General features: G+C 44.3%; 1 protein-coding gene across 1 annotated transcript in view; it reads right to left on the bottom strand.

The window, feature by feature from the left end:
* Positions 1-21,932, bottom strand: part of ARHGAP23 (Rho GTPase activating protein 23) — a 69,148-nt gene that overhangs the window by 29,515 nt on the left and 17,701 nt on the right. Inside the window, exons 11-16 of the mRNA XM_044675108.1 lie at positions 20,957-21,087; positions 20,331-20,452; positions 19,892-20,047; positions 2,117-2,195; positions 1,135-1,208; positions 221-310 (exon numbers count right to left, since the gene is read on the bottom strand). Coding sequence (XP_044531043.1) covers positions 221-310; positions 1,135-1,208; positions 2,117-2,195; positions 19,892-20,047; positions 20,331-20,452; positions 20,957-21,087 — 652 coding nt within the window. The remainder of the gene's footprint in view (positions 1-220; positions 311-1,134; positions 1,209-2,116; positions 2,196-19,891; positions 20,048-20,330; positions 20,453-20,956; positions 21,088-21,932) is intronic.

The following is a 21,932-nucleotide window of genomic DNA, read 5'->3' on the forward strand; positions in this document are numbered from 1 at the left end:
AAAGAAAGAAAGAAAGAAGGAAAGAAGGAAAAGGGGACTGAACAGCATAGAGGCAGAAGGTAAGATGCCTTGATCTTGATCACAAAGGGAATTTCTGGCAGGGGAAAGTAGGGGGTAGGAGAGGGAGTACTTTAATTTTTCTAAGCTAGATCATCAGAGCCTCAGGGGAATATTCACTCACTTTTTCCTCTCTGAAACCCCAATATTCCTGCTCACTAACCTTGTTCTTCTCCGAGTGGTCAGCGATGGTTTTCAGGTGCCCCACAAGAAATTTGAGTGTTTCATAGTAATGACCAGGAAGATCTCGGATCTGGGAGTGAGAAAGAAGAGAACAAGGACAATTTCTTCTAATCTGCCCACAATTCCCTTCTATAACATTCTTACCTACTCCCCCCTTCCTCCCCAAGTTCTTCACTCTTCTTCAGATGTATCTCCTGACTTAAGGAGATGTCACCACCCTGTTCAGAAAACTGCAACTCCCTGAAGTTAGTGTGGCATCATGGGTAAAGTGATAGACTTGAAGTCAGGAAATTCCAGGTGCAAATCCTACCTTAGACACTTATTCTCTGTATGCTCTTGGGAGAGTCACTTACCTCCCTTTACCCTTGGTTTCCTCATCTATGAAATGAAGTCTCTCAAATACCTAACTCACACGGTTTATTCATATGTATTGTACTGTGCAAACTGGTAACGATGATAGGTCTTCTGGAGGGTCGATGTCATGCCTTCCCTGTGAGCCTGGGAGTTTCCAAGAGCAGATATTGAGTCTGTTTCTCTCCCTTTCCACCTCTCCAATCTTTGTAATTTGTTGATGGTTCAGAAGTGGGGAAACTGGTGAAAGGAGGGGTGGGGGCTTTGGTCACACCTGATGAATTTTTGTGAAGAAAGATTCCCTAGAACCATTGAATTTTTAGAGCTTGAAGGAAACTAGAGACCATACAAGGCAACCCCCAAAAATTTGCAGTGAAGGAAACCAAGTGGAAAATTTTCCTTGCCTAATGTCACATATTAATATTAATGGCAGAGCTAGGACTAAAACTTGGACCTCTTGACACTCAATGAAGGAACACTGGTCTTTCCTCCTATAATACATCTGCTTTCCTCTCTTTCTGAATAACCCCTCTTTTTCCATACCAGTTTCCGCAGTGTTTTCATTCTCTCTCTGGAGTCTTCAATCCTATTGGCCTCGATGAAGTCATTGTATTTATCTGTAAAAATATACAAGTCCCCATTAGTGAAACTAGAGATGTCCACGGGATTCTTAACCTTTTTTTGTGTCAATTATCCTTTGGGCAGTCTGGTGAAGCCTGGGAACCCCTTCTCAGGATGATGCTTTTAAATGAATGAAATAAAATATGAAAGATCCAAAGGGAACCAATTATACTGAACTACAATGATCAAAACATTAAGAAACAAATCCACACGGAGGCAGCTGGGTAGCTCAGTGGATTGAAAGTCAGGCCTAGAGACGGGAGGTCCTAGGTTCAAATCCAGCCTCAGACATTTCCCAGCTGTGTGACCCTGGGCAAGTCACTTGACCCCCATTGTCTAGCCCTTACCACTCTTCCACCAAGGAGCCAATGCACAGAAGTTAAGGGTTTAAAAAAAAAAAAAAAGAAAAAAGAGACAAATCCACAGATCCCAGGTTTAAAAAAGAATTTTGCCTATGCATGGTTAATATCATGGAGGAAATCACTTGCTGGGCTGAGAATGGGAGGGACAGCCATGAGTGCCCATATTTGGGTGTGTTCATTATCGTGAATACCATTGTATTTCCATTTGTGGCAGGCTCTGATCTAACATTGTTTGTACTCAAAGTATCCCTTGTGTATATCTGGCTGAGAGAGAAAGAAGATCTGAGCTAATGGACAATGCTTAGAAGGGAGTACCCCACTTATCTCGGGGAAATCAAAGATCAGCACCTTAAAGGGGAAAAGTTATCTAGAGATCAGTACTCCAAGGCCTCCCCGGAGGAACCAGCGACTGCCAAACCGGTGCAGGAGGAGGAAGTCTCTCAGGGACCCAGGAATCTGGCCCACTATTGGCCTTCTACCCCAAAGAGCTTTGTCTAGCTGAGATAGAAGCATTCCTTCCCTGTTTCCCTACAGCCACTCACCATCCGTGAACAGGGGCTCTGGCAGTTTTCTGAAGAATGACTTGAGGAGACTGCTGATGACATTGAGGTCTTGCCAACGCTAGGAAGTAAAGAAGAGAATCAGGAAGTCTCTCACAAGCCCAACAAACCCCTCAATCTCCCTCCCTCCACTTTAGCCCAACGAGAGAAGAGCTCCAGGGCTATGACCACAGTCTCTTTGGGGTAAACGTTTTCAAGCAACTCAACTCAAAAGCTAAGTTCCAAAAACATCCACAGCACCATGTTGGGCCTCAGAGAATACAAGGCTTTCCGATAAGCCCAGGGCTCTGACTTCATACAACTAAAGAGGAGCATGGCACATCCATAAATAGCTTTGATGAGAAAATTAATGCAATAAGAATTCAGGAAAGAACAATAACAAGCTCTTTAAAAAAAAAAAAAAAAAAGGAAGTTTTGGGAATGATAATGACTGGTTTTTCCTCAAAGAAGATAGATAAGAAGGCAGCTCCCTTCCCTTTCTTTGCAGAGGTGGGAGACTATGGGTACAGAACAGGGCATGTGCAATCAAATTAGACGTGACTCATGTGTTGGTTGATTTTGTTGAGCTGCTTTTTTCTCTAACTTTTCAATTCAAAGGGATGGCTCATTGGGTATCGGAGGAGGAGAGTTCTATTAGGAAATGAAGGTGGGGTGCACATTAAAGATATGATTAAAATTATTTTTTTAATGAAGGCCAAGTGTACAAAAAAAGGCACGAGGTAAGTCTGCGGGGGCAAAGGTTATTATTAACTGAAGTATTAACTAAACTGAAGAGGAGCCAAGTAGGGCACTGAGATCACAGAAGGCTTCCCGGATAAGGAGGTGATTTTTACTTGACTTTCAAAGGTTGGATAAGAATTGAAGAGGACAGAGAAGGGACATGGGGAAAACAGATTTGGCCGGGGTGTGGAGTAGGCTAGAGCAGTCAGCAGCTACATGGTGTAGCGGATGAAGATTCAGCTTCCTGAGTTCAAATATGGCTTCAGATATTTACTAGCTGTGTGACCCTGGGCAAGCCGCTTAACCCTGTTTGCCTCAGTTTCCTCATCTGTAGAATGATTTGGAGAAGGAAATGGCAAACCACTCCAGTCTCTTTGCCAAAAAAAACCCCAAAAAACAAAAAAAACACCAAATGGGGTCATGAAGAGTCCAACACGACTGAAACGACTGAACAACAAGAACAGGCTGGCTTTCCACTGTCCCCTGTCTGTCCCCTGTGCTTCCCCGCCTCTCTGACCTGTTCCCTATGCCTGGAATGTCCTCTCCCCTTCCTCCCCACCTGTCGGAATCCTGTCCATCATTTGAAACCCAGCTCCAGCTGCCTCCTCCCTAAACCCCACTGATCTCTCCCCACATGCCTCAACCTCATTTTGTACCAAGCATATCATGAATTATTCCTTTATGTTACAGTTACACAAAGCGCCCTTGGGCTTAGACTTGGGTTTGGATGGTTCTGATACTTTGTAGCTGGGTGACTCTGGGAAAGAAAATCCCTTAATTCCTCTGCTCCTGGTTCTCTGTCTATGGGAAGGGGATCACAATTCCATAGATTCTGATCTGGAAAGAAGCTTAGAGGCCATCTTATCCAACCTCATCATTTTACAGAAGAAGGAGATGGAGGCCCCAGGAAGTAGCAACGTGCCCAAGGTCCTAGAAGTAGGAAATGAGAGGCAGGGGTCAAAGCCAGGCCCTCTGACTCCAAGACCAAAGATGTTCTCCCCTGCACCATCCTGCTTGATAATATTTGTACCCACTAGCTCAAAGGGCTATTGCTAAAGAGCTGTTTCCATTCGAGTTGGTATGAAGCAGGACTGATAACGTTGGAAGCCCAAAGCCCCAACGCTCATCTTCTCCACTTACTGCCTTTACACCTACCTCGCTGAGCCTCACTTTTTGTTGTTGTGCAGTCATATCTGACTCTCCATGACCCCATTTGGTTATTTTTTTGGCACAGATACTGGAGTGATTGACCATTCCCTGCTCCAGCTCCTTTTACAGATGAAGAAACCGAGGTAAAAGGAACTAAGTGACTAGTCCAGGGTCACCAAGCTACTAAGTATTTGAGACCAAATTTGGACGCAGGTCTTCCTGACTCTAGGCTGGGCACTCTGTCCCATTATGCCACCTAGCTGCCCATATGGACTATACAATAGTCTACAGACCACACAATACACTCCTAATTGGTCTCCAAGCCCTCAAAACTAGCCTCTTTTCAATCCACCATCCACTCAACTGCCAAAGGAATGAACTGCCCTTGAAGGTCTGATTACGTCACTTTGCTACTCAGTAAACTCCAATGGCTCAAGTGACTTGCCCATGGTCACCCATCGAGCAAGTGTCTGAGGTCAAATCTGAATCTAGGACCTCCAGTGACAAGTCAGGATGACCTGTGATGGCCCAGGATGCAGTGGATGGCCTTGGAGGCTTCAGTGTCTGACCAAGCTCCAAGCATTCCATAGAGCTTGTTTCTGCTGCCTTTAAATCGCTCTCATCCATCCATTCCACTGGGGAAGTCTTCACCTGCCTGGAGCAGACACCCCCTTAACTGACCAATGGGTTTGGGGCCCATTGCTTACCCTCAACCTATATGAATCTACAGGAAACAGAAAACCACCAGAGTTTTTTAATGAGAAGGAGGGATGACAAAGTCAGATGTGCACTTTAGGAAAGCTTTGGCAGCTATTTAGAGAATGGTTTGGAGAAGGGGGTGACTAGAGGCTGGTCTGTCAATTAGGAGGTTACTGCAATAGTCCAGGAGAAGGATGATGAGAATCTGAACTAGGATGGTGGCTAGGAAAGCAGAAAGAATATGTCAAGGGGCAGCTGGGTGGCTCAGTGGACAGAGAGCCGGGACTAGAGTCAGGGTTCCAATCTGGCCTCAGATCCTTCCTACCTGTGTGACCCTGGGCAAGTCACTTAACCCCAGTGCTTAGCCCTTACTGCACTGCTCTTCTGTCTTGGAACCAATGCACAGTATTGATTTTAAGTGGAAGGTAAAGGTTTTAAAAATAGAGAGAGAAGGTGATCAACAGTGTCGATGAAGGCTTTTTAAAGGTGATGAGGTTTAGCAATTGAGATATCGCTGATAATTTTGCTCTCCTTTCTCAAGAGCTCCCAGAGTGTAATGAGGTGAGAAGCCAGTTTGCAAAGGGTTGAGAAAAGAGTGAGAAGAATCAATCAGTAAACATTTATTAAGCACCTACTATGTTTCAGGCCCTGCACTCAGCACTGGGAATACAAAATGAGGCAAAAGATGCCCCTTGCCCTCAAGGAGCTCACCATTGAATCGGGGAGACAGATGGCAAAGAAAAGGTAGCAGTCACAAGCACAGAGAACTTTTTTTTTGGAAGTCTGACTGGGAGAAAGGGAAGAGATATAAGATGGCAGTTTGAAGGGACAGTAGGGGCCAAAGAGGTTTGTTGTTTGTTTGGTTTTTTTTAAACCTGCATCTTCCATCATCTTAGAATTAATACTATGTATTGGTTCTAAGCCATAAGAACGGTAAGGGCTAGGTAAATGGGGTTAAGTGCCTCGCCCAGGGTCACCTAGCTAGGAAATGTCTGAGGCCAGATTTGAATCCAGGCCTCTCCCCTCCAGGACTGGCTCTCCATCCACTGAGCTGCCCAGCTGCCTCCAGGAGAGGGTTTTTTTTAGGAATGGGAGGACTGAGTGAGGTTGTGGGCAGCAGGGAAGGAACCAGTAGACATGTAGTCAGTGATTGGATACAAGGGAGAAATGATCATGGAGAGAATTCTTGACTCTCCAACAATCGGCACAATGCCCAGCACATAGTAGGGCCTCCATACTTATCGACTGGTGATTGTTTGAACTGAGTACCTGTATGTCTGCTAAGACGACTCTTCCATGAGGTTCGGAAAACCTGCTGAGTAATTCTATGTTCAGACCACCAGAGAGCACTGTGGCCCCACGTACCACTGAGGACCAACCACAGCATCCTCATCCCAACACACTGAACTACTCCAAAGACTCACCAGCCACCAATCCCTAACCCTTTGCAGGCTGGTTCCATTCCCCATCCCCTTCACATACACTTTCCCGCTGCCCCCATTTTCCTGCATCTTCTATATGGCGAAAGATTTCCAATTCTCCTCCTCTATAACTTTTGATACTCTGATCCAGGGGTCGGCAACCTTTTCGGCCATGAGAGCCATAAACTCCACATTTTTTAAAATGTAATTTCGTGAGAGCCGTACAGTGCTCACAGTGCGTGCTCCTGTAACAGTGCCTGAAAAAAAATTGAATTTATGGCTCCTGCAGAAAGAGCCATACGTTGCCGACCCCTACTCTGATCACTCCTCCTTTTTAACATCCTCTCTTGAGGGCAACTGGGTGGGCTCAGCGAATTGAGACCAGGCCTAGAGACAGAGGTCCTGGGTTCAAATTTGGGGTCAGACACTTCCTGACTGTGTGACCCTGAGTAAGCCACTTAACCTGCATTGCCTAGCCCAGAGTGCTCTTCTCCTTAGAACCAACACACAGTGTGACTTCTAAGATCACTTAATCCCAACTGCCCAGCCCTCACTACTCTTCTGCCTTAGAACCAATACACAGTATGGAATCTAAGACAGAAGGTAAGGGTTTTAAAAATTACCTTCTTCTTGCCTTGGCTTCTACGGCACCATACTTTCCTAGCTCTCCCACCAGAAGAAGAAAAGACCTCCAAAGTGCTACATTTGTGGTTTTTTAAATCAATTTCTCAAACAAAAATGGAGAAGGGAGGCTACCCAAAAGTTGATCTGAAAAAAAAATCTTAGATATGGTCTAGTCCAACCCTCTTATTTTACAGGTGAGGAAACCAAAGCCCAGGGACAAAGTACCTGAGCCAAGGTCACAAAGGGAGTATTTAGCACTGTATAGTAATGCCAGCCAATTTCATTCAGAGGACCCAGATTCAAATCCCATCTCTGATGCTTCTCCTCCATTGTGATCTTGGTCAAGTATCAACTTGTGCAAGCCTCAGTTTCCTCATCTATAAAAGGAAGATCCTGAGATAGATGGTCTCTGAGGTCACTTCTAGCTCTAGATCAATAGTTTCCAGTCTCTAATGTAGCTCCATCCCACATTGCTGATTTGATTTTTAATTTTTTTAAACCCTTAACTTTCTGTCCTAGTAACAGCTCTAAGACAGAAGGGCAGGCAGTGGCTAGACAATGGGTATGAAGTGACTTGCCCAGGGTCACACAGTTCGGAAGTCTCTGAGATCAGATTCAAACCCAGGCCCTCCTGATTCCAGCCTTGGGGTGAGGGAAAACTTCCTAACACTCAAGAGAGCTCTAGAAAAGTGGAATGGGCTGCCTCGAGAGGAAAAGATCTTCCTTCAACAGAGGGTCTTCAATCAAAAAGTAAATGATTTCTATCATAATAGCTAGCACTTATTCAGGACTTTAAGGTGTCTGAGCAAGAATGAAGTGAGGGAAGCATTAGGTCAAAAAGCTCTTAGATCAAATCCTGTCCCAGACACTGTGTAGCTAGTGACCCAGTGCTTCACTCACTTCATCCTTGCTCAAACACAGGATAAGCTATATGGCCCTGGGGTTTCCTTCCAGTTCAAAGTGCATGCGATTCTTTGTCCGTTCCTCTTTCCTCTTTTTCTCTTTTCTTTTTAAATCTTCACCTTCTGTCTTAGTATTTATTCTAATGCAGAAGAATGGTAAGGGCTAGGCAATGGGGGTTAAGTAACTTGTCCAGGGTTGTACATCTAGGAAGTATCTAAGGTCAGATTTGAATCCAGGTCCTCCCGTCTCCAGGCCTGGTTTCAATCCCCGGAGCCCCCTAGCCCTGGCCGCCTTTCTCTTCTCTTTCATTTTTCTCTTCCACTTTGCACTTCCCTTCAAACTTGGATCTTCTTTAAGGTTGTCTTCCCAACTTCTGCTGCTCCCGTCTATACTTCCTCTTGTGATCTGTGGATTCAAAGACTTCCAAATCTGTACCTCTAGCCCTAACCTTCTTCCCATCCAGAGCTCTGGCCTCCAATTGCCTCGGAGCCACTTCCAACTGAATATCCCACTGGACACTTCAAGGCACAACAACAAGGACTGTACTGACCTCATCATCCCCTCCCCAAACAGCACCCTTCTCCTTCTGACTTCTTTATAGAAGGCATCTTGGCCTTGCAGGCAGAGGGTTGGACAGTTGGGAAAGCCTGCATTCTGAAGCCTGCCTCAGTTTACTTCCTAGCAATGTCAAGTCAACAAGCCTTTATTAAATGACAACTACGTGCCAGGAACCTGCTAAGAACTGTATGACTGTGAGCACTTAATTTTTCATCCTTAATTGCCTCAACTGTAAAGTGGAGCAATAATCTCTACCTCACAAGGTTGCTGTGCTGTGAAGCTCATATAAAATAAAATACTGCAGAAAGTATGACATGCAAATTCCTGAAGTATTGAGGTGAGGGAAGCTATGTGGCACAGTGGATAAAGTGCAGGACCTAGTCAGGAAGACTCTGCTTCCTGAGTTCAAATCAGGCCTCAGACACTTGCGAGTTGTGTGACTCTGGGCAAGTCACTAACCCTGTTGGTCTCAGTTTCCTCATCCGGAAAATGAGCCAGAGAAGGAAATGGCAAACCACCCCAGTATCTTTGCCAAGAAAACCCCCAAATGGGACCAGGAAGAATCTGACAGCATTGAAACAACCGAACAACAAAACAATAAAACACAGATCATGTTAATATATGGTTTTCTGAGTTAATATAGGCAGCAGGGTTCCTTATGTATGGTTTAGCCTTCAGTTCTATTTGAATTTGACACAACTCATCCAAACTATTGTGCTTTTCAAACAGCACCCCCCTGCCTTCACCGTTTCTTGCCCCATTTCCAATTCATCCCATACCTCTGGGGGAGCAGCTAAGAGGCACAACAAATAGTGTCATTCCCCCAAGTCAGGAAGATTTGTCTCTCTGAGTTCAAATATGCTCTTAGACACTTGGTAGCTACGTGACCCTGGGCAAGTCACTTAATTCTCTGTCTCAGTTTCCTCATCTGTAAAATGAGCTGGAGAAGAAAATGGCAACCCACTGCAATCTTCTTGCCAAGAAAACCCCACCTGGGTCACAAAGAGTCCAACATGATTGAAATGACTGAACAAGAATAGGCTGGCTTTCCACTGTCCCCTGTCTGTCCCGTGCTTCTCCTTCTCTCTGACCTATTCTCGACACCCAGACAACTGAACAAAAAGAAGTTATTTTTTAAAACACAGCTATGATCCCATCACTCATCCCTTCCTTACAAACCTCCAACAGCTTCCTTTTACCTCCCAAATAAAATCCAAACTCTTTCACCTGTCATTCAAGGCCCCTTCCAAATGTAGCTTCAACTTCCCTTTCCAGTTTTATTAGATGCCATCCCTCCTCATACTCCCCACATTCCACCACAGTCTAACTGGTTTACTTAAACTTGCTCCCCTCCACAAAAAAACCCATTCTCAAGCTTTCTTACCTCTAGACCCTTGCTTCTCCTCCTATCTTGAAAGATGCGCTATTCTTGACCTCTCTTCTCCCCTATCTCCACCAGTGAATCGAGTGCTGGGTCTGGAGTCAGGAAGACCTGAGCTCAAATTTGGCCTAAGACACTTACTAGTGAGACCTTCTTAAACCTGGGCAAGTCACGTTGTTGTTTGCCTCAGTTTCCCCATATGCAAAATGAGCTAGAGAAGTAAATGACAAACCACTCCAGTTTCTTTGCCAAGAAATCCCCACAAAGGATCAACAAAGAGTCAGATATAACTGGAAAAGGACTAATCAATAAGAAATAAGGTAGAGGGGCACCTGGGTAGCTCAGTGGATTGAGAGTCAGGTCTAGAGACGGGAGGTCCTAGGTTCAAATCCGGCCTCAGACATTTCCCAGCTGTGCGACCCTGGGCAAGTCACTTGACCCTCATTGTCCACCCTTACCATTCTTCCACCAAGGAGCCAATACACAGAAGTTAAGGGTTAAAAAAAAAAAAAAAAAAAAAGAAGTAAGGTAGAGAGGCAATTCCAAAAGATTATTCTGATTGCGGGAAATGGCAATATTGCTGTCCTCTCTCTCCATCCAAACATGGAGATCAAGTCCTTCCATCTTCCAGCCTCATTCTGTCTACTCAGACCCAACCAGGTCACCTCCTCTACGAAGTCTTCTTTGTTCATTCTAGCTACAAGTTCTTGGTCCACAGCTCTGTTTGTAACTCTCTTAAGGGACTGGATCTTATCCTAACTGGAGCCTAAAGCTATCTTGCAGGTAAGAGACAGAAGGTTCAGGTGGAAAGAACACTGTCTCTGGGGCCAGAAAACAAGGGATCAAATCTTGACTCTGTTAGACCAATTTTCCAAATTTTCCAAAGGATGACCTTTGGAAAGTTATTTCTATTCTCTCAGTCTCAGTTTCCCCATTTACAAAAAGAGAGGGAGGGTCCAGAGGTGGCATAATGGATAGAGAATTGGTTCTAACAGATACCACCCAGCTGTGTGACCCTGGGTAAGTCACTTAATCCCATTTGCCTAGTCCTTGCCCTTCTGTCTAAGAGTTATTACTAGGACAAAAGGTAAGAGTTTAAAAAAAAAAAAAAAGGAGTGGGATAGAGCTACATGGCCTCTAAGGTCTTTTCTCAACTCTAAGTCTTGTTGGTTTTTGTATCTCCCAATGTCTTCTATTCAATAGTGTAAATGAGTATTCGATAAATATTGAATGGGTGAATACAAGATAAAACAACCAGGTCTTCCCAACAGACCCAACACACCTTTACCACAGCAATCAATCAACTAGTAGGCACTTATTATTAAATATTAAATTATTAAATATGTACCAAGTGCCAGATGCTGTGCTAAGCACTAGAAAAAAATTCAATACTCCCTGATCCAAAGTAGTTCACATTCTAATGGAAGAAGGACAAAATGAATACAAGATAGTTTTGGGAGGGCTCTGAGGGAGGCCAGAAAAGATTTCATGTAGAAGGTGGTGCTTGAGCTGTGTCTTAAAGGAAACCAAGGAATCTAAGAAGTGGAGTTGAGAGGAGTGGTACATTCCTGACATGGGGGAACAGCCAGTGCAAAGGTATGGAGATGGGAGATAAAGTATTATGTTTGTAGGACAGTAATTAGGCCAGTATGTCTGGATCAGAAGGAAAAAGAGAATAATGTATGTAGGGAGGCTAGAAAGGCAGGAAGGGTTGGGATGAGTTAGAACAGAGTTTATATTTAATCCTACGGACAATAGGGAGGCACTGAAGTTTATTGAGATGGATGATGGATCAGTCGTCATCTTTCTTGACTTCTCTGTTGACCATGCTTTCCACCTGGATATTCTGTTCAATTTGGGTTTTGGGTTTTTTTAAACCCTTATCTTCTGTCTTAGAATCGGTACTGTGTATTGGTCCCAAGGCAAAAGAGTGGTAAGGGTGGGCAATGAGGGTTAAGTGACTTGCCCAGGGTCACACAGCTGGGAAGTGTCTGAGCCCAGAGTTGAACCCAGGACGACCTCCCATCTCTGGGCCTGACTCTCCATCCACTGAGCCACCCAGCTGCCTCCTCTTTGGGTTTTCTTGGCACTACTCTCTCCTGGATCTCCTCCTACCTGGCTGACCATCCCTTCTCTATCTCTTTTGCTGACTCATCATCCGTAGCATGTCCCCTTACTGGGAGAGTTCATCAGTTCCAGTGAGTTTAATTATCACCTCCGCATGAATGACTCACAAATCTATACACAGGACTTCCTTGGCCAGGATTTTGCTTTCTGTGGTTCATTGATCTGCAGTCAACTGCTAATCCAGGAAGTCCCCTGGAGATTACCCCAAGGCCTGTCCTCAGTGTCATTTCTTCTGTTTTCATTTTTAACTTTTCATTTAAAAAAAAAAAAATTGGGGGAAAGAGGAGGGGGAGGCTGAGGAGCACTGAGTGGAAAAGCAGGAGAAGAGAGACAGAGTACATATATATGGGGCCAGCAGGGGCTTGCTTATATCCAAGGCTGTAGGTCCTGGAACATATCCCCCTTGGATATGGGAGGCCCTAATATACTCAGTCAGTCTCGTCCCTGAGCTCCAGGCACAGGTTACCAGCTGCCTACTGGACAATGTCTCCCACTGGCACCTCAAATCCAACATTCGAGAGACAGATCTTGCCTCTCTACGGTCATGGATGCCACCAGCTTTCTGGTCTCCTTGGGTCGTGACCATGGCATTACTCCTGGCTCTTCTCTCTCCTTCCCCCCACATATTCTCCAGCCCGCTGGGAAGTCCTACCTCTGCGTCATTTCCTGTCCGATCCCTTTTTGGAATACACACTGTCACTAACTCAGTGTAGGCCCCCATAGCCTCTTTTCTAGACTATTTCAGGGGCTTCTTACCTGGTTTTCCTGCTCCAAGTCTTTCCCTCCTCCTCCTATTCTCCATCTCAGGGCTAAAATAATCTTCCTGAAGTGCAGATCTGACCCTGTCTCTCCCCTACTTAATAAATCCCAGCAACTCTTTCTTGCCTCTAGGATAAAACACACGCTTCTCTGCTTAGCTTGGAAAGCACTTTACTACCTGACCCCAATACATCTTTTCAAGCCTTATTATACAACACTTCTCCTTCCAGATTCTGCAAGGCAGCCAAACTACTCTTCTGTCGGTTCTTCACACACAGGACTTCATCTCTTATCTTTCTCCCTTCTCCCTGGCTATCCCCCATCCTGGGATATCCTACCGCCATGCCTCTACCTCATTAAACCTCTCTCTTCCTTCAAGATTCAGAACACGAGGCCTTTCCTGATTCTCTCCTAGTGCTACCGTCCCTCCTCTGCCAAAATATCTTGCATCCGTCCTGTTGTTATTCAGATGTGTCTGACTCTTTCACGATCCCATTTGAGTTTCTCTAGGCAAAAATGCTGAAGTGATTTGTGCTTTCCTTCTCCGATCTCATTTGACAGATGAGGGAACTGAGGCAAATAGGGTGAATTGACTTGCCCAGGGGGTCACAGCTAATAAGTGTCTAAGGCCAGATTTGAACTCAGGAAGATGAGTCTTCCTGACTCCAGAAGCAGTGCTCTGTCCGCGGGGCTACCTAGTTATTCATATGTCCTATGTATAAATTATATATAAGCATATGTGCTTATATATAATACATCTGCATATATATATACTTCTCTCCTGCATTAGAATTATTAACTCTAAGTCAGAATAATTTTCTGTCTTAGAGTTAATAATTCTAACACAGGAGAGCAGTAAGGGCTAGGTGATGGGGGTTAAGTGACTTATCCAGGGTCATACAGCTAAGAAGTGTCTGAGGTCACATTTGAGCCCAAGACCTCCCATTTCCAGATCTGGCTCTCTACCCACTTAGCTGCCTCCTGCCCTGTATATATTTATATAAGTATTTATCTTCCCTTCTAGAATATGTTTCTTGAGAATAGCAATGTTCATTTTTCTTATTTTCGTGCCCAGCACCTAGGACAGGGTCTGTCACATAATGAGCTCTTAATAAATGCTTTTTGATTCATTGACTGATGATCAGACCTGGAAAATCACTTTGCAGCTCTATGGAGAATGGTTTGGAGTGAGAAGAAACCTGAGACAGAGAATCCTATACAAGGTTATTGCAACAATCTAGGCAAGAGGAGGCTAATTATATTATACAGCCAATATAATGGACAAAGATGGTGGTTATGTAGGCAGGGAGGAGGCAATATACAGCAGAGATGCTGTGGAGATAGAAAGCTCTGGTAAGTAACTGGCTCTCCCAGGCAAGGAGAATGAGGAATTAAGTGCAAATACATATAGGAGCCCTCTTAGCTCCCATCCACTCTCTCCTTTCTTTTGAAACCCAGACGGAGAATAATCCCCCAAGGGCATGACAAATAATGTTATACAAAAGAACAGAGAGATGGCATGTCTCCTTCTCTCCAGATTTATTCCCAACCTCCCACAATCTGCCTTTAGTGCTCATAACTCTATTGAAACTGCTTTCTTGAAGTCGCTAATGACTTTCTGATTGCTAAAGCCAATGGCCTTCTCTCAGGATGCAACACCATCAATCAGCCTCATAGATCACCCCCTTCTGGAAATTATCTTACATCTCACCTTCTCCCACCTTGCCCCCAACCTCTTGGGCTTCTGATTATTATATAGTCTTGGCTCCACTCCTACCTCTTTAAATATTAATTATCTCCCTCTTCCTGCAACCTAGTTTGGGGTAGGTTCAAAGTCCAACTTGCAGCCCCACTAACTTCTCTCAATCTACTCTCTTAGAGAATTAACCTCTTCTAAAGGATTCAACAGTTGTCTCCATGAAGGCAGGAGACTGTTTTTTTTTTTAAACTTTCTTTTACCCTCAGAACTTAAAAGGTGCCTGAGCACATAGAAGGTGATTTAAGAAGTGCTGATGTATATTTATTTTTTAAAACTTACTTTCTGTCTCAGAATAGATACAAAATATTAGAAGAGCAGTAAAGTCTAGGCAATTGGGATTAAGTGACTTGCCCAGAGTTACACAGCTAGGAAGAAAGGAAAAAAGGAGGGAGGGATGGAAGGAAGGAAGGAAGGAAGGAGAGAGGGAAGAAAGAAGGAAGGGAGAGAGGGATGAAGAAAGGAAAAGAAGGGAGGAAAGGGAGCTGGGAGGGAGGGAGGAAGGAGAAATATCAAGTGCTTACCAAAGGGAAGAGCTTTATATTAGGTGGAGTTTAGTTATTCACTTAATTTAAATACAATTGGCAAGGAGGAGTTAGGCATCCCAGCTCTCTCCCAAGTGCCACCCGGGTATTTCCAAATGCCCAAGAGTTTTAAAAAAATCTTTACCTTCAACCTTAGAATCAATACTGTGAATTGGCTCCAAGTTAGAAGAGTTGAAAGGACCGGGCATCAGGGGTGACGTGACTTGCCCAGGACCACATAGCTAGAAAGTGTCTGAGGCCAGATTGGAACCCAGGTTCTCCCAACTCCAGTCATAGCCACCTAGTTGCCCCATCAAACCTTTTAAAAATCTCTACTAGTGCCAAGCTCTGTGCTAAAACCACAAAACAAAACCACAAATAGTTCCTGCCCCCAAGGATCTCACATTCTAATGGATGAGACAACATCTAAGCAACAATGAACAAACATAATAGAGAAAGGATTCATTGGAGATAGTCTTAAGGCAAGACAGAAGCACTGACCAAGAAGTGTCATTTCTACCCCGATGACTCTGAACATTTCCAAATTCAACCTGTCCAAAACCAAACCCATCTTCTTCTCCTCCCAGAAGCAGCCCTCCTCTCTCACCTCCCTATTTCTCTCTATGAGAACATGATTCTCAGAAACTTGTCAACAATATTGACAACTCTCTCTCCCAGAATCCCAGAACTTCAGAACTGAAAGGGTCCTCAGGAGCCATGGAGGCCAACACAAACAAAAATGCCCCTTATAATATTCCTGACAAGCCTCTGCCTGAAAACCTGGAATGAGGCAGGGAAGAGGAAAGGAATACACATTTACTACTCTCCTACCATGTGCCAGGTACACACTACCTCACTTAATCTTCACAACAATCCTGGGAGGTAGGTACTATTATTATCCCTGGTTTATATTTAAGGAAACTGAGGCAGAAGTTAAATGACTTCCAGGGTTACACAGGCAGTAAGTGATGGAAGACAGATTTGAACTCAAGTCTTCCTGATTCCTGGTCCAGTGTACCACTATAGCACAGTGTATCTACCACCTACCTAGCTCTTTCCAGAAGCTACCAATTCTACTGTGGGATGGCTCTACTTAGAGGTTTTTCTTAAGCCTAAATTTTACCCGTTTATAATCCTAATTCTTCCCTCAAAGTCTAACCCCTCTTCTTGGCAATAGCCTTTCATTGGAAAGGCTTGAAGAGAGCTAGCTATCCAGGTTTCCTCTTGAATTTTCTCTGTCCCAAATAAAACATTTCCTAGTTCCTTCAACCAGTCTCTGCTGGTTACTCTTCTCTGGACATTCTCTGACTTAGCAATAGCTTTCCCAAACCATGGAGGCCAGAACTGACCATGGTGCTCACAGGCATCATCTAACAAATGCCTGAACCCTTAATTCCTGGAGATTTCACCCCCTAGTGTTAAAAGCATCAGTGGCTACCACATTCTATATTTTGGACTTGTATGGAATCTGGAGTTCCCTCAAATTCAGGGATTAATTTCAAGCAAACTGATGATTTTGCTCATCATGTACTAGGGGCATGGATTGTTTGAGCCCAAGCATAAAACTTTACATTTCTCCCTATAAATTTTCATCTTACTTGATGTCGATGTCAAGATCTTTTTGAATCCTGTCATCCAGTTTCCTTTACACCTAATGGTATTGCCTTATCTTTTTAAAAAAGTATTTCTATCTTATTTTATCCTTTGAAAGATCTCTACATATCTGAGTGACTCAGTAGATAGAACTCTAGGTCTGAAGTGGGGAAGACCTAAGACATTTATAAGCTGTGCAACCTTGGGTACACAGGGTAACCTTGGGTAGGTGCTGTTATTATCCCCATTTTACAGCTGAGGAAACTGTTTAAATAGAGATTAAGTGACTTGCCCGAGGTCACTCAGGTAGTAAGTATCTGAGGCTTGTATTTATAGTCAGGTTTTCCTGACTCCAGGCCCAGAATCATACAGCTAGTAACAGTCTCTTATTAGCTCTGAATCTCTGACTCAGTTTCCTCATCTATAAAATGGCAGTAATTACAATACCTACCTCTCAAGACTGTTGTGAGAATCAAATCAGATAATATTTATAAAGCACTTAGCACGATGCTTGACACAGAGTAGGCACTAAATACTTGCTTCCTTCCTTCCATCCACACATTCCTCTCAATTCTCACACTATGTAGGCAGTCTAGAAATCGCCCCGGATTACTGCAACAATACTTTCATTTCTCTCTCTACCAGGAATTTATTCTGTACACAGCATTCAACAAGCATTTTTTAAAGCCCCTACTATATGCCAGGCACTGGGCTTGGCACAACAAGATCAAAAAAGGAAATAGTTCTTATTATCAAGTATCTTATAATTTATTAGTTAAAATATTTATTAGTTAAAACAATATGTTTAATCAGGTTCAGTCCTATCCCACTCTGTGTGACCGCATTTGGGATTTTCTTGGTAGTGATACCGGGGTGGCTTGCCATTTCCTTCTCTGGTTCATTTCCCAGATGAGGAAACTGAGGCAAGCAGGGGGAAGTGACTTGCCCAGAGTCCAACAGCTAGGAAGCATCTGAGGGCAGAGTTAAACTCAGGAACCTCCTGACTCCAGGACCATCCTCTATCCACTGTACCACTTATAGGTTCTAAAGGTCTCTAGATACAATCAGAAGAGCCAATCCTTGGGATAACAGGGAGAGCCACTGACATGTCCGAGCTCTGTGTGTGAGTGCATGTAGCTGTGTGTCTCTGTGTATGAAAGAGACAGAGATAGAGAGACGATTAGGAAAGTCACTTATGCAACTGAGGTTGGAGAGGCAGGAAGACCCATTCAGAAGTTCTTACAGTAAGTGGAGGTGATGAGGAAGTAATCCCTCTAAAGCAAATGCTAGCTGTGTTGTTCCTCTGTTAAGGAATCTACATGGCTCCTCTGGCATATTAGAGATCAACCCCAAATGCCTCAGCCCAGCAGAGGGGCAGCAAGGTGGCACACATTAAATAGCCTCAGCTCCTTCAACCAGTCTCCAGAGGGCATGGACTTCCAGGCTCTTTAGAGCAGTTTACAGATGAGAGCCTCCATTTCTTTTGTTTTTTAAACCCTGCCCTTCTGTCTTAGAATCAATTGTATTGTCTAATTGTCTAATAGAATCAAAAAGTATTAAGTTCCAAGGCAGAAATGGATATAGCACTGGTTCTGGAGTTAGGAAGACTTCTTCTTCCTGAGTTCAAATCGAGCCTTCATAGCTGTGTGACCCTGGTCAAGTCACTTAACCCTTTTGGTCTCAGGCCCTTCACCTGTAAAATGAGGTGGGGAAGGAAATGGCAAACCACTCTAGGATCTTTGCCAAGAAAACCCCAAAAGGGAGTCATGAGGACTGAAACAACTCAAAGATGACGATCATGACAAAAGCTCCTCCAAAAGCCCAAACTCATTTACTACCCCACTTCCAGAAGGAACATGGAGCCTCAGCAAATGCTCCTAAGTTTCTGCACCTTTATTAATCTGACCCCATTCAAACTCTTCCTCCAGGAAACCTCCCCTGACTACTCACGTATTTCTTCCTTCCCTGACCTCTCCAAGGAGTTCGTTTTGCAAAGGAAATTTAGGCAATCAGAAAGTGTCTTGTCCAAACTCAAGAAGATATTATCAAGGGGGCAGCTGGGTGGCTCAGTGGATTGAGAGCCAGGCCTAGAGATAGGAGGTACTGGGTTCAAATCTGACTTCAGACACTTCCTAGCTGTGTGACTCTGGGCAAGTCACCTAACCCCCATTGCCTAGCCCTTACTGCTCTTCTGTCTTAGAGTTGTTACTGAGATAGAAAGTAAGGGTTGCTAAAAAATATAATAATAAAGCTCTGATTTGCAGCATTTTTTCTGTGGTCTGGGGTATAAAACAGCCACACTGAAAATCTAACAATCTGTTCTTCAATCCTGACTCCAGCACACCACTGGGTAGACTATTATGCTAAGTATCATAGTTATATAGTCTCTCATAGGAAGGAATAAACATTTATAAAGCACCTACTGTATGTCAAGCATTGTAGGACTTTGAAAATATTTCATTTGGTCCCCACAATTTGGGGAGGTAGATGCTATCTTATTATATCCCTCTTTTGCAGTAGAGGAAACTGAGGCAAGCAGAAGTTAAATGATTTGCCCAAGGTCACACGGCTAGGAAGAATCTGAGGCCAGATTTGAATTTGAGTTTTTCTGATTTCCGGCCTGGCTTTATATCTACTGCACCCCTGAGCTGCCCCCAGAGGGAGGGAAGGTGGTGAGTTTCAGGACTAGGGAACATGTAAGCAATGGTGTGGAGTTGGCAAAGTATAGAGCAGAGGTATTAAATCCACAGCAGGCTTCATGCAGCTGCAACACTCTGAGAACAGCCCAAAACAAATGAAAATGTAATTGTGAAATATTTAATAAAATAAGGGAAAAGGCAGCAATTCATGGATAATGTTACATTTTAAAAGAATCACCATGTGGGCCACAAGGACCTTTATTTACAAATAAGAGCCCCCATTTTTTTCTTTTTTTGCTTTAAACTCTCACCATTTGTCTTAGAATCAATACTAAGTATCAGTTCCAAGGCAGAAAAGAGGTTTGGGTGACGCCACTGGGGTTAAATGATTTCCCCAGGGCCACACAGCTAGGAAGTGTTTGTGATCAGATTTGAACCTAGGACCTCCCATCTCTGGGCCTGGCTCTTAATCCACTGAGTCATGTAGCTCCCTCTAGACCCCCCATTTCAATTTGAATTTGATACCTATTAACACTGTTAATTATTAATAGGTTAATATTAATTAATTAATTAATTAACACATGCAAATCCCATTTGACTGGATCATGAAATAAAGTTGGAAAGGTGGGGGCACTACTAGATTGTGAAGACTCTAAATGCCAGGGAAAGGAATCTAAATTTTACTCAGGCAACAGGGAGCCACAGTAGGGGTTTGAGCAGAGAGGAACAACAGGAGCGGATCTATAGAGCCTGCTAGGTTAGATACTCAATAAATACTTCTTCCCTTGACAACAACATGCTGAACCAGGTCACAGGTAAGGGAGTGCCTTGTGCTGCCCTCGGCCACACAATCAGATGAACACACTGATTTAAAATTTTTAAAAAGTGGCTCAGACAGCCTCACCTCATCTTGAAGGTTGATGTCCCCAGGTCCTCGGTTTAACTGTTCCTGCAGACTAGATACTACAGCATTGTTGCCAGGCACTCGGTAAATGCCCATGGACTCAAGCCCCCTTGCCTCCACCATCCGGCAGCACGCTGACACAATCAGGGGCACCCGCTGCAGACAAAGATAAAGGGACATCCCTGTTAGAGCTGGTACCCAGAGGGCAGGAGCATGATGGGGGCAGGAGGGAAGAGGTGGAAAACACACCCAAACCGGAGCTATCCCCTGTAGGGAAAGCTCTGTTCTATGTGGGCGAGATGGGGTGTTTCTGAGTTCTGACTCAAACAAAGTCTTTCTTCTCCCAAATAATTCTCCTCCTCCCTCACCAGACACACTTTTTTGCCTTTGGTGTCTGTCCCCCCATCCCAGCCCCTGCTCCTAAGGTCTGAAGCCCCACCTGGTTGTCAGCAGCAGGTTGACACTCTTCTAGACGAACCCCAAATGCCCTTGGAGAAGGCTTCTTATTCTTCTTCATGATGTTGATGCCCCAGGGGGCTCTGGAGGTGGCAGCGCTGTCATCTGAGAGTACCAAGATGGGGGTGAGGGGGTGGGGAGAAAGGACACACAGTGGTTACTGAGGGAGCCAAGGACATCAGGAGTCCAGACATCTATATAGACATAAACGTATGTACATGGTAATCCCATATAGATATGTGTATATTCAGAAAGACCCACTGGGGGCAGCTGAGTAGATCAGTGGATTGAGAGCCAGGCCTAGAAAGGGGAGGTCCTGGGTTCAAATCTGGCCTAAGACATTTCCTTGCTTTGTGATCTTGGGCAAATCACTTAACCCCCATTGCCTAGCCCTTACCATTTTTCTACCTTAGAACCAACTAACATACAGTATTGATTCTAAGGTGGAAGGAAGGTAAGAGTTAAAAAAAAAAAAAAGATACCTGAAAGAATACAAAAAGGCACAAGTCCACTCTCCTCAACCAGCCACTCCAGTTTCAACATTGCCCCTGAAATCCTTTGCCTTCCATACTAAGGTAGGTTCCCCATCCCTTCCTGCCAGTTTCTTACCTTTGGTCCCTGAAGGAGGATCCTGGGTCCGGGGAGACCGGGGAGCATTCTGCTTCAGGAGCTCTGATTTGAGCCCTGCTATTCCTCGAGAGCCCTTGGGAGAGGAGTCTGCTTTGGGGCCAGAAATATGGCTAGGAAAGAAATAAAGACAGAAGGGTGGAGGGGTCTTCATTTGAAAGCTACCACTTTAGACTTCTCTTTTCCTGAACCTGATGGAAAACCCCATTGGTGCTGCCCTCTTCTATTCCAGGATATGGGTGAGGTGGGCAGGTTCTTTTCCAGCAGTCCCTAGGTGCCCAGACCACAGGCTCCTTTACCCTCTGCATGTGGCCTCCATCAGAGGTGCAGGTGTTCTACAATCATCTAACCCAACCCCATCATTTCACAGAAGAGGAAATGGAGATTCAGAGAAGATAATTGACTTGTTCAAAGTCACTCAAGCAGTTAGTGCCGGACCCAAATCTCCTCAGGTCAGTGCTCTCTCCACAGTGGTCATACCCCAATAGTCTCTTTCCACTCATGGAAACACAACAGGGGCTAGAAGGGGACCGTAGAAGTCATCTAGTCTAACTCTTTTATTTTACAAAGGAAGAAACTCAGGTCCAGAGGGAGAACCATAATCCCTAAGGGTAGGATGGGAGATGTTATATAAAAAACCAACTTCCATCATCAAGTCTATCTTGGGACCATTTGCAATTAGGAGTAAGAAGGGACACAGGGAACCATCAGGGTTAATAATAATAGCTAGTTCTGGCCTCGAGTCACTTCCTAGCTGTGTGACCCTGGGCAAATTACTTAACCCCCATTGCCTAGCCTTTACTGCTCTTCTGCCTTGGAACAAACACACAGTATTGATTCTAAGATGGAAGGTAAGAGGTTTTTTTTAAAATAGCTAGCATTTGCAACTGCTTTACCTATACTGTCTTATTTGGTCCTTGCAACCACCTTAATAGGAAAGTGCTCCAAGATTAATCGT

Source organism: Gracilinanus agilis, chromosome 4 (genome assembly GCF_016433145.1).
Source record: "Gracilinanus agilis isolate LMUSP501 chromosome 4, AgileGrace, whole genome shotgun sequence".
Classification (NCBI taxonomy): Eukaryota; Metazoa; Chordata; class Mammalia; order Didelphimorphia; family Didelphidae; genus Gracilinanus; species Gracilinanus agilis.